The 12,494-nt window shown below is 39.8% G+C and overlaps 1 protein-coding gene across 1 annotated transcript in view; it reads left to right on the forward strand.

The window, feature by feature from the left end:
* Positions 1–11,780, forward strand: part of LOC132791902 (dendritic arbor reduction protein 1) — a 38,842-nt gene extending 27,062 nt beyond the window's left edge. Inside the window, exons 3-6 of the mRNA XM_060801027.1 lie at positions 283–1,100; positions 1,201–1,945; positions 5,148–5,207; positions 10,229–11,780. Coding sequence (XP_060657010.1) covers positions 283–1,100; positions 1,201–1,945; positions 5,148–5,207; positions 10,229–10,416 — 1,811 coding nt within the window. The 3' untranslated portion in view covers positions 10,417–11,780. The remainder of the gene's footprint in view (positions 1–282; positions 1,101–1,200; positions 1,946–5,147; positions 5,208–10,228) is intronic.
* Positions 11,781–12,494: the final 714 nt, after the last annotated feature.

A 12,494-nucleotide genomic window follows, 5' to 3' on the forward strand; every position in this document is an offset into this window, starting at 1 on the left:
AAAATAATATACTCAAACCTAAGATTACTTTAAAGTTTTGTCTCCACTCTCAACTCTCCACACACTAAAATTCTACACTATTCAGTCAGCTAAAAAATAGTCAAACAAATCGTTTGGCTGTTTATAAATTTCATGCATATGCGAGATTTCTTTGTTTACATTAATAATTCCACTGCGAGTATCTTTCGATGGATTTGCATAAGGCATTAGCAAGTTACAGTTGTTGTATACGTGTTGGTATTATTATAAACCGATTTCCTTTACCCCACACTTTAAATGTAGAAACCAAAAACAAAGAGGCTCTCTTCGGCGATCCCCTCGACGATCCATATCAACGGCCAGCGCTGTGGGATGATATTGCCACCTCAATACAGAATATTGATCCAGAGAATGCGCTGATGCTGAGTGCCAGCAATGCGGTGGCACACGGCAGCAACAGCAGCGACAATCCAGCGGCAGCGGCGGCAACACAACAACAGCAGCAACAGTTGCTGCCACAGGTCAAAATGGAAGCAATAGATGAAACTCTGCTCGAAACTTTCTCGACACCAATGCTCAGTCCCATGGAGATAAAAACTGAAAAGCAGCAGCGACAACAGCAACAGCAACACCAGCAGCAGCAACAACAACACCATCAGCAGCAGCAGCAACAGCAACAACAACATTACCATCAGCAGCAGCAGCAGCAGCAGCAACACTATCAGCAACATTATCAACAACAGCAGCAACACTTGTACCAGCATCATCCGAGTCTCTCGTTGCCTGGCCTGCCACCCGCTGCTGAAGTTGTTGAGCTGCAGCTGCATCAGCAACAGCAGCAGCAGCAGCAGCAACATCAGCACAGTGGCAGCAACAGCCCAAAGCAACCGCAAGCGGGCAACGACAGCAGCAACTCCTATCAGCAACAATACGCATCTCAGCTGAGCAGCGCATCAGCCGCTGGCTATCTGAACAGTAGCAGCAACAACAACAGCAGCAGCAGCAATAGCAATGTGTCTGGTGGCACCAGCAGCAACAGTAGCAACAACAACAGCAGCAACAGCATCGTCACCAGCAGCAGCAGCAGCAACAGCTATGGCTACAGCTGGCACAGCAGTCAGGTGAGAGAATCGTGCTCAACCTCTTGACAGCTCCCACAACAACAACAACAACAATCTCTAACTCTTTGTATGCTCTCTCTCTCTCTACTTTTCTCCTTAGACATTTCACACCAAATACCAAATACACCCGCCATCAGCAGCTGTCACAGCGTCACCAAACACTGCCACGCCCACAGCTCAACATCTACTACAACAGCAGCAACAACAACAACAGCAGCAACAACAGTTGCAGCTTTGTCCACCGGCTGCGCCCAGCACGCCCTCGGTTAGCTCTGCCTCCTCATCGGCAGGCAGCGCCTCCTCGAACTCGTCGAGCTCCAACTCGACGCGCCACATGTTCGTGCCCCCGCTGACGCCGCCCAGCTCAGATCCCGGCAGTCCAGGCGCCTCCATGGTGGCTGCTGCTGCTGCCGTTGCTCAGGCCCAGAGACGCAGCACGCCACCGCCGCCCTATCAGCAGGGACACGGATTGGTTGGCTTGTGTCCCAGTCTGGTCAATCCGGCGCCTACGTTGCAGCTGCTAGGCGCGACCACGCCCACTACGCTCACCACTCTCACGCCCGCCCATGCAGCAACTGCCGCCGCAGCAGCAGCAGCAGCTCAACAACAACAACAACAGCAGCAGCAACAGCAACAACAGACTGTGTCACAGCCACCACCACCTCCAAGCAGCGGAGGAGGAGGAGGAGGAAGCGGAGGAGGAGGACGACGTGGCAGGCACTCGCATCATCAGCCAGGGACGCCAGCTCACATCGCCAGTCTGATGAGCGTGCGCACTGTGCGCTATAATCGACGCAATAATCCTGAGCTGGAGAAGCGACGCATCCATCACTGTGATTTTGTGGGTGAGTGCAATCTTTAACTTCGTCAACTAGTTGTCCCACTTTCCCCTCGCCCCACTCTCGCACAGCTTCTGCTTGGGATGCGCTGCATGCTTAAGTCGTTTATCATTTCGCGCGCTTTGCGACACTTTCCAAGCAGCTCCTCTGTTCCCCTTCCCCGCTGGCATTACATCGTCTAGTACTCAACTTAGCCACAACAGATCTTGTTCTCATTGCGCATGCGTAGCGCGTTTTTCCAATCGGCATTTATTTATTCTCCATTTATCTATACATTTATTTATTATCTTTCCGTCCGTTTCATGCCATTTGCCATTGACAGCTGTTGTGGCGCTTTTTCTAATTTTGTTCCCCTCTTTTGTAATTCTAATTAGCTAGTGCCATACTTATGTAAGAGACTCTCTCATCTGTCTGTCTTTCTGTCTGTCTGACTGAGTCAAGCTGCGTTACACTTAAATTTTCAATGTCAGACTTGGCATTTTGTTAACTATGAGCTTAACGGCGAGTTGCAGTTAGTGTATGAAAGGGAAGTGTATCTTTCTTTTTAAAGACAATCAAGTGTAAATAAGAAAATAAACAAATGTGCTAAAGAAAGTAAAAGCAAATAGCGAATAGTACTAAAACAAAAGCAGAGATTTCACTGCTTGAAACATCATAGGAATATAAACAAATGTCAAATTGTTAGAGCTAAGAAGATAAGTAATCTATATTAAAAATTTGGTTAAATGAAAAAGTCTGCAGAGCATTTTAGCAAAAGTCCACTAAAACTTAATAAATAATGAAGCTAATGAAATATCTTTTATCCTTGACAAAAATTAAACAAGATTATATCAAAATCAAGTAAGAAAGATATTGTCGAGCAAAACAGTGCGGTATTATTTTAGAAATATACCGAAATTATATACCAGATATACCATGAATCGTGACTAGCTTATTCTGGAGCCACAAAGTTTTAGTAGTTTTCTACCCTTTGCATATCGGGTATAAAACAAACTTTTAATTACAATCAATTTTAATACAAAAGCCACAGTATATAATTATACTGAATTACACAAATGAAATTACCACGCTCAGTTGAAGTAACAGTTAAAGCAAATGAGAAAACCAATATCTTTACACAAATAAGTAAACTTTAATAACATATCAATGAACTCATCTGCTGTGTGAATCGACGATGTGAAATTCCACTTATAGTAATTTGAATGAAGCAACAACTGAATGGAAGCTTATGCCAAATAGAGACAAATCGCTTAAGTAGCGGCAAACTGAGGAGCTTCCAAAAATAGTTAATGCTATCAGCGTGGATCAATCAGAAACATTGAATCGAATCAAATACTTTACATACACGTGAATTCGTTTCGAAGTGTGTCTGTGTGTGTGTGTATCCATTAGCTTGGATGGAGAACCCAAAAAGCACTTAACCCGAAACTAAATGCCTGACGTTGTCTAGCCAAGCGATCGTCTGTCCATCTATTGAATGTCTGTCGGTGGCGTCTCTGGCTCTGTGGCTACGTGCGTTGCCACTAATAAATAATTGACAATTGTCTGACACGTTTGCCGTGGCCATTTTTAGACAAAACAAACAAAAATAAAAAAAAAAGACCACAAATATTGGAGCTGCTGCTGCTGCCCCCCTCGATCAAACGATTGCTGCCTTGGCCAAGCTACAAAAATGTTGTCCAAATGAAGTTATTATGCCATAAACGCACGCATCAGACTGCAAGACTTGCAACTTGCAACTCCAACTGTGAGTGCGACTGCAAGTTGCACACGACTCGCGACGAGATTGCAACTGCGTGGCAAGTGAGTTATGTCTCAGAAGTTGGCTGTGATCAGCAATCCTCGTAACTCGAAACACAGTCCAAGCCAATCACGCGTCTAACTGTCATCGTTGTCGTTGTTGCTGTTGTTGCTGTTGGTTTCTTTTGCTTGGCGTCGACGCAACATTCTTGACTCGCTTTTTAGCTATCAATTCGCTTTGGCCATGTTTGTCAGCTTGGTGCGAGTATTTTTAGCCGCCAACTTTTGGCATTGTCTTTTGTATGCGAGGCACGTTGTACTCAGCTTTCAATTAGAGCGGACGTGTTGGGATCTCTAAGCATCCTTTTATGCCTCAGACGTAGTAAATGTCTCATGCTGTGTCCGCAAGTGAATCTTGTGCAAAACTTTCACCCAACTTAGTTCCCAGCTACTCGACACAACATCAGTTGCAAGTTGCAACTCGAAGCTTGCAACTGGCATCTTGCAGCATCCATCTTACATCTCGCATTTCGCATCTCACTCGCATCTACCAGCTGCATGGGCTTAATTAAAGGCGATGACGCCCACTGACCCACTGCTGCTGCTGCTGCTGTTGCTCTTGCTGTTGCAACAACCACAGCTGCCTTTTGCAACCCAACTTCACTCTTTTCTCAACTGTTTTCTCATAGTCATCTTATCAAGATTTTCGGCTGTGCTTCAAATGTGTTTGCTCTGCGCCCCAAAATAAATTGTGCATTCAATTTTCAGCAACTGGTCAAGCAGATATCTACTTTAAATTACACCAAAATGCTGCATGCAACAGCTTAGCTAATGCCAGATTTTAAGTCTTTAGCAAATCGTTGCAATCAGTCAACAAGTCTTTTTTCTTCTTTTACTTGCTAAAATTGATTAGTGACTCAATTGGTATATTACTTACGAGTATTACTTTCATTTCAGCAATGAATTACAATCTTTTTTTTCAATATTTTGCTTTAGTCACTAAATAGCATTCAAAGTTTATTTGGGTACCAACTGCTTAAAGCATTCTTTCCTTTGAATTCATTATTTAGTCAACACATTCCAAAAATAAATAAGTAATTGATATCTTCCCAAATGCTCAATGAATTAACATTGATTTTTCATACTTTGCAAGTATTTTAAGAGCTCAAGCCAATCCTATATTTATATTTTATTTTTAATTATCATTCAATTTATTGTTTAGCTCTTCATTTCAAAATCGATGTGACTGTTTAGTCGTCTAAATTGTGTTGCCAGCGCATCTACAAAACTGCCAAAGAATTTCTTGAGCTGGGTTTGAAATATACCGAATAAATCTCTCTAATTTTGCCTCCCTCTTTCTTACTTTGCATACGTATATATTCGCTTTAATTGTGCATAAGTCTTTCCAGCTTTTCCTAACTATCGAACTATCGAATTTAACGACTTCTTTCTCCAATTCTCTTCTCAGGTTGTTCCAAGGTGTATACGAAGAGCTCACATTTGAAGGCGCATCAAAGGATACACACTGGTGAGTTGTTATTGATTGTTAACTGCACCACTGACCCACCCATCACCCACCTGGCTTCAGTTACAAAGTAGCCGCAAGCCACATACTTACATAGAGAGTTCAATGCTGGGACAGCAGCAACCAGAGCTTTGTAGGCGTGGGCTGGCTTATTACCACACCACAGATCGGCTGACGATGAGCTATAGCATGGAGTATATAGTACATTGCGCAGCTGCATTGGGCAACTGACTTGACTTGGCGAAGGCAACAACAACAACAACAACAAAAAAGAGACTTTTGATTAATTCGCGCGCTCATATTTGTAGTTGCCAGCACATAATTTGCCAAGAGCTTGCAGCGCCTTTTGCTTTTTTCAATTTCGTTGCAAAAATACAACCACAAAAATCGTGATTTCTACGGTTTGTTTTTGTTTCGGTTTTTCTTCTCGTTTCGAGTTGTTGTTGTTGTTGGTCGGAGTTTTTTTGTGGTCAGTTGCAACATCAACATCAACAACATCAACAATCGCCAACGCCATCAGCTGGGCGCACGTTTGGCCTGCATTTCCTTCTTGCTCAGATTACACTTGACGTTATTTTCAGTTGCTTCAGACGTCGTTCTGTCCTACACTCAGTCTCTTGGACTGAGTTGCCTCCCTGACTGCCTCCCGTTGTTGCCTGATGTTGTTGATCACCTGTCTTCGTTTTATGGGCCACACGTTTTATGCCCCTGATTCGACGACGTTGCGACTGCCAACTTGGCGACTTTCAACTCTCGACCCAGCCCCAAAAAGCAACCGCGATCTGCTGCTTTAGCCTTCTCAGTCTCCGCATCTCCTTGTTGTTTTTATTAATCGCACATGACCAGCTGATTTATGCGCAAACTTAAAACGCTGCATTAAAAAACATTTTATTATTATGATTTTGCGCTGTGCTGTGCTGATTTTCACTTAACTGATAAACTTAACGCCCCAGCTAAAGGAAAACGAGGCATTTGATGAACCCGACGACAAGTGCTCAATGCAAAAATAACAGATTCAAGGTGAAATTAGCGATGCTCTTTCATACTATGCGATTATTATGTAATTGTTTTGCTTGTACAAAATACTTGAAAATGAATTATTATTCAATTTTATAAATATAAATTTAAACACTCAATTGAAATATTTAAAATTTTTATTAAACTTCCATTCAAGTTCTTGAAGTTTTGCTGTTTTGCCTTCTCATTTTGCCGTCTTCCTTTTCTCCAGCACACTTTATCTAGGACACTTCAATGCTAACCCATAAATCTTCGTTTTAAGCGGTTTTAATTGCCTGCCTCCGCCCGCCCAGGGCCAACACGAACAACCACGCTGCATCTTGTGGCCTAATGCTCAAGTGCCTTAGTTCATATCTTTTGGCCAAACTATTTTGCAGTTGATTTTTTGAGTGGGGCTACCGTCTGATGGCTGTCCGTTTGTTTGGCTTTTGACTTAGTTAACGTCGCGTCGTCGCACGCCCAACCTAAACACACACACACACACTCTTACACTTGTGAACACACATTTTTCATGCAATTTTGAAGCTGCGGCATTTTGGTGGCGCCAGACAACAGCTGGAGTGTTGTCGCTGCTGATTAGCAGGCCAGGGCAATGTAGAAGAGCATAAGGTTTTTTTGTTGTTTTTCGTTATTTTGGTCTCTCAATATTTGCAGGAAAAACGCACAAAATCATTTCATGCATATCCCCTAGGCAAGTTCGTTGCCTAAGTCTTTTGTTTTTGGAGTCGTAAATTTGGCGTATTTATTTGAGCTTTTTGTTTTTTATCTGGACGCGACGATTAGAAAATCACTTGGTAACTAATCTTTATGCGGCAAACGAACGCATAAATTGTGCATATCAGCAGACAGACAGAGAGGACAGCCCGAGTCCCTCCCTAGGTGGAAAACTGAAAGACTGAATGTGTGGCTCGGGCTCTAGCTGTGGCTGTGCAGTGTAGATTGCCCACCGGGCTGGGCTTATTTTGTACTGATTTGTTTGCTAATATGTTTGCGTTGCCATAAATTAGTTTGATTTTTATGCCACGGCTGGAACTGGAGGAGGTCCAATCGGGACTTGGACTCGCGACTCGGACTCTGCGCCTGGGTTGAGTGTGAGGCCTGCGGCTAGACTTGTCTTCGAGCTCGTTTTGGGCACTCGAAGCCTTAATTTATATGTATGTAAATGTGTGTGTGTGTGTTTGTATTTATGAGTAGGTTGATTGTTAGTGCATGTTGCACTTATCGCGCGCTCTTGGTTCAAAAATTATGAAGTAATTCCGTTCGTTTTTATCGCATTGCGTTCATCGCACATTACAAAACAACAATTTACATAACTTTAATTTTTTGTTTGTTGTCTGATCCGATGCTGATGCTGATCTTTGTTTTGCTTAATTTTTTTTTTTTTGCGTTGCCAAATGATATTCCCACGAGTGTGGCGATAGCGTTGCTCTATGCTGTTTGTTCTATTTGGGCAGCTGGCTGTGGCCATCGATGACTCAACTCAGCATCAAAGCCCAGCCATTTATCAATGTTTTTTTGCCCTCAAACAAAAGCTTCTTACACACACACACACATAGACAGATATTGAGAAGAACTGGCTTGTAAGTGTCGATAGGTAAATTTTTTTTTGATTATGTTCAGTCATCTTCGAGGCACTTAAATTCATTAAAAGAGATCTAAATAAACCAATAAGTCACGCCACGAGTCGCCCGTATTGAGTTTCTAGACGAAAATCCTACAAAAGTGTCAGCTGAGTGCCACTCCAAGTGCCTCAACTTGAGCGAAGTATCTCCCTCTTCCTCTCTGAAGGGGAATTTCATTCGAAGAAAAAAACTAGACTTGTAAAATACAAATAACGACAACAACAAAAACAGCAACAACTTGTGAGTGATAAATGTTGTGAAAAGGGTTTCAGGGCTTAGATGAGCTTAGAAGTGCGACTTAATTCCGCTGTAGTGTCATCGAAGTGTGAAGAGATTTGACTGGCAAAATATTATCCATTATATTATTTACAGACATTTGAGAAAAAGACAATTGCAGAAGAGCATTATAAATGACACAAATAAATCAAATTATAAATCGAATAAAATTGCAAAGCTGCAGTATAATCGATAGAGTAAATCCCCAATATTTTCTCATCGGAAATCTACAACAATCATCGATATTCGCAGAGTTGCAATTACATATGTGGTATTATTTATATGTTAACTGTTTTACAAACATTTAAAATTAGCCCCAATTATAAAGACTTCTCATTATCAATAGATCTATCTATATATATAACTACAAGATATTATATATATTTTAAGCGCCCTACAGACATTTAAAATAAACTCTAGTAGATACAAAATCTAAATATGAATTAAATAAAGTTGCATTGTAAACACTATCGATAAATCTTTATCGATATTTTATTATATCCAAATCTAAAACAAGCATCGATATCTGCAGTGTTGCATTTACATAAAAGAGAACCCCTGAAAGCTTTGCTCTCTCAAATATTCATGTTTAAACATATATATTTATACAATTGAAAATAACTGAGAATCAGTCAAGGGTATTGATCCACAGCCAATTGAATTCGATGTGGACACCAAAGTGAACTATTCAATGTAGTACTTCGCTTGAGTGGGCTTCAGTTTGGAATGGAGCACGGAAAGACAATGGCTGGATAATGCCATAAAATGTCAAGTTCAGCAAAATTTAAAACCGCAATAATTATTTCATTCAATTTCAGTTTGAACACGAATGTTTATGCTTATGTTGATGTTGATGTGGATGTTGATGTCGCTGTTTATGCTTATGTGTTGTGTATAGCACAGCAATCGGGCTTGTAATGCCGAAAACACTTGGATACCTCAGAGATATACAAACATATGTATGCCGACAATTTGAGCGACCAGTTGGAGGGAATTAGTCATAGAGCAGCGGGGTAAAAAAACAGAAACAGTATTGGGCACCGGCCGGTCGCATTTCTGTTTTGTACCTCGACATGAGCTGAGCTGAGCAAAAGTCACTTGCAAATGTCGTCGTGTTTGTTTTGTTGTCGATGTCGTTGTGTTGTTGTTGAAGTTGCTGTTACCTTTTGCTGTGTTGCTGGTAATGGGCCATCGCCAGCCGCAAGAGTCGTGTGCCACAGCAAAAAACCGAAACCAAAAAACTGACTCCGTATCATAAAATACGAGAGACTGAGCGTAAGTCTGACTGCGAATTGACTTACCATTTGTTTGCTCCAGCTGCCGTTTGCTTGTCGTCATCGTCGTGTCGTTGTTCCCAAGTTACATGAAAATTCAATGAAAATGTTAATTTGTGAATACATGTTTAAAGCACATTGCTGCTGCACTCGTATGTCAATGCAAGACAAGTAGCTCTTTGATGACATACTCTACTCAACTCCACTCTGTTCCATGGCAGTTCAGCATCGTGCCTCACTAGTTAACCAAATTAAAGGAGAGTCATCGTCGCATACAAATAACATATCAATCCCTAAATCACAATATGACAAAGTCTTTGATTGCTTGCTGGTGTTTTGGCAGTTCACTCAAGCAACTTTTAGACACTGACTTTATAAGTACATGTCGTATAAAGAATATGAAATTCATTAAGAAAATAATTGGGAATACAATTCTTACAACTACATAAATTAATGTTAAATCGATAGTTATCTATATATTTTACAAAATGTGCGTGTATCTTGAGATCTAAAGCTTGAAATGTCAGAAATTCAACTTCGAAACATTGCAAATACTAATCACGAAGTTTTTGTAAAAATAATCTCTGGTGCTTTCGTTTGGTAGAGAATTTATATTAAAAACAAAAAGTGAGAAAATAAATGTAGTTTGGCCACTATAATGATTTAAAGTTGTCGGTTAGTTGTGGTTGAAATTTCTTTTCCAATTTTTAACTAAATAAAAATGAAAACACAAAATATTACAAGGCTTCAGCTATTTTTCTAGCTATACTTTTCTACTATAGAATTCAATTCTAAGAATCTTATTAAATAATAAATTTTTTTTATTTCCTTACAGGTGAAAAACCCTACACGTGCCAGTGGCCTGAATGCGAATGGCGCTTCGCTCGCTCCGATGAACTGACGCGACATTATCGCAAACACACTGGCGCCAAGCCCTTCAAGTGCATCGTCTGTGAGCGCAGCTTTGCGCGAAGCGATCATCTGGCACTCCACATGAAGCGCCACATGCCCAAGAATAAGTGAGGAGAGGCAGCAGCAGAAGGAAAATAAGTTGGAGGAGGAGTCGCTGCAGCAGCTTGCAGCTACAAATCAACTATATCACAATCCAAAGGACTTTAGTTAAGATAAATTTGAAAAATAAAAAAAAAGAATTGTTTAGTAAATGGTTACTACTACATATTAATAATAATAATAATAATATAAATAATCACAACCTGAATACTAATTAATGTAAGAACTAAAGTATAGAAGGCATTCGAGTTCAGCTTTACGCCAATTGTGCCTCAGCCTGATCCCAGCTCTCTAGATATTGGCTCGATCTAACGAAAAGAGAGCAAAGTATCTCTTTCGCTCGCTCTTTCTTGCAAAACTCAAGCGTACTTTAAGTAAATGAAATTTCCACCTGCTTAACTACTACATTTAAATGCAAATCTAAATCTAAGCACCAAAATCCTAACTAACGATAACTCATCACACACAAAAAAACAAACACACACACATCGTAGTTTATTAGGTCTAAGTGTTCAAAATCTTTTCTCCTCTATCTGCCACTCAATTAATGCGATGGCCCCGTGTATTAAAGTGCATATATTACATACTATACTAGATTATAGATCCTTGTATCATTTATCTAAATGTAGGACAACATTATCGCCATTTGTGTCATTTGTCGCCTAGTTTCTGTATAGTTTTTCCCCTTAGCCATAAATTTATGTTAGTCTGTATGTATGTGTATTGTATTGTATGTTAATCTATAATTTCAGATATATGTATGTTTATCTGGTAGAAGTTGATACCGAGTGCTCTACGTAGCTAGCGTATTAATGTATGTAATCTTATGTGTCTCTATATCGTTTCTAAACACCAAAAAGTGCTGGCACAAAATCATCAAATAATAAAATGTTTTTGAAAAACCAAATTGGCTTTTTTATTTCGTATAACAATTGGTCCACTCACTTGGCTATATATGTATGTATATATCGAGGTACATGATCATCAGGGAAATGAATAAGAAGAGCTGTCCCATTGAACAGACTTGCGACCATTTGTTCTCACAGACTCGAGTTATAGATTAAACCGTTGGCTCATCGAATGTGTAACTGATTGGAAGGAGAACTGGCAATATGAATTTGCCACCCTCATAGGGAGTATCTTTAGACCCATCGAAAGTCACTACCCACCTAAACAGATTGTCTTGAATCAGCTGAACTTTGCAGAGTTCGCTATGCAACGTCACATTTTGAAGTTATTATTTAAAAACATAAATATGGTAACTTACTTCACGACTCGTTGATGACACAATGATTAGACTCTCTGTCAGTGTATTTGCATAACTTACGTGACAGTTTTCTCAGTATTATAAATAAAATTTTTATCGATTACAAAAATCGAAAATGTAACTAAATTTTATAAAGCTTTTCCTTCATTCTGTGAAACTAAAAACTACTAGATGTTATCTTTTATTATACGGATATTTTGATATATTATTTACTCATTACTTAAATTGTGTTATCATCAAGTACACAACACTGGAATTAAGTAATTATCGGTAGGAAGAAATTAGGAAATCGATATAAAAAAGCGCAACTTTCGTGTGATCGAGGCTATTAGAAACATTGTGAAATATGTAGGGAAATAAATGGAATGTCATTCTTCTACAGTTTGTTGTATATATAATTATTATCAATTATTGAACTAAAATGAATAACAATTAAATTAATTAATGATTAATTAATGCTGAATCTTAAATATTTATTGAAATTTCTATAGTGAACAAAATCGATAATTTAACGACTAAAGAAGAGATCACATGTCAGCATTCACTCAGAAACCTTCAACGTTTTTTCAAAGTCAATTAAATCGGATATATGTAGATATATTTGTGTAAGTTATCAATATATAGAGGCCTAAGGCCCAAACGTCTAGTCTAATAACAGTTGAGACTGCGTTTTGCGTGGAAGTCGAAGTCGAAGTCAAACATAAATTGCCGTTTGCTGTCGATTTGTTGTCGTCTGAGTGAACCCCTATCAACAATTCAATGCCAGTGTCAGTTGAATGTGCAATGAAATTCCTGCATTGAAATGATATTTACTACTGCACTC

This window comes from Drosophila nasuta, chromosome 3 (genome assembly GCF_023558535.2).
Source record: "Drosophila nasuta strain 15112-1781.00 chromosome 3, ASM2355853v1, whole genome shotgun sequence".
Lineage (NCBI taxonomy): Eukaryota > Metazoa > Arthropoda > Insecta > Diptera > Drosophilidae > Drosophila > Drosophila nasuta.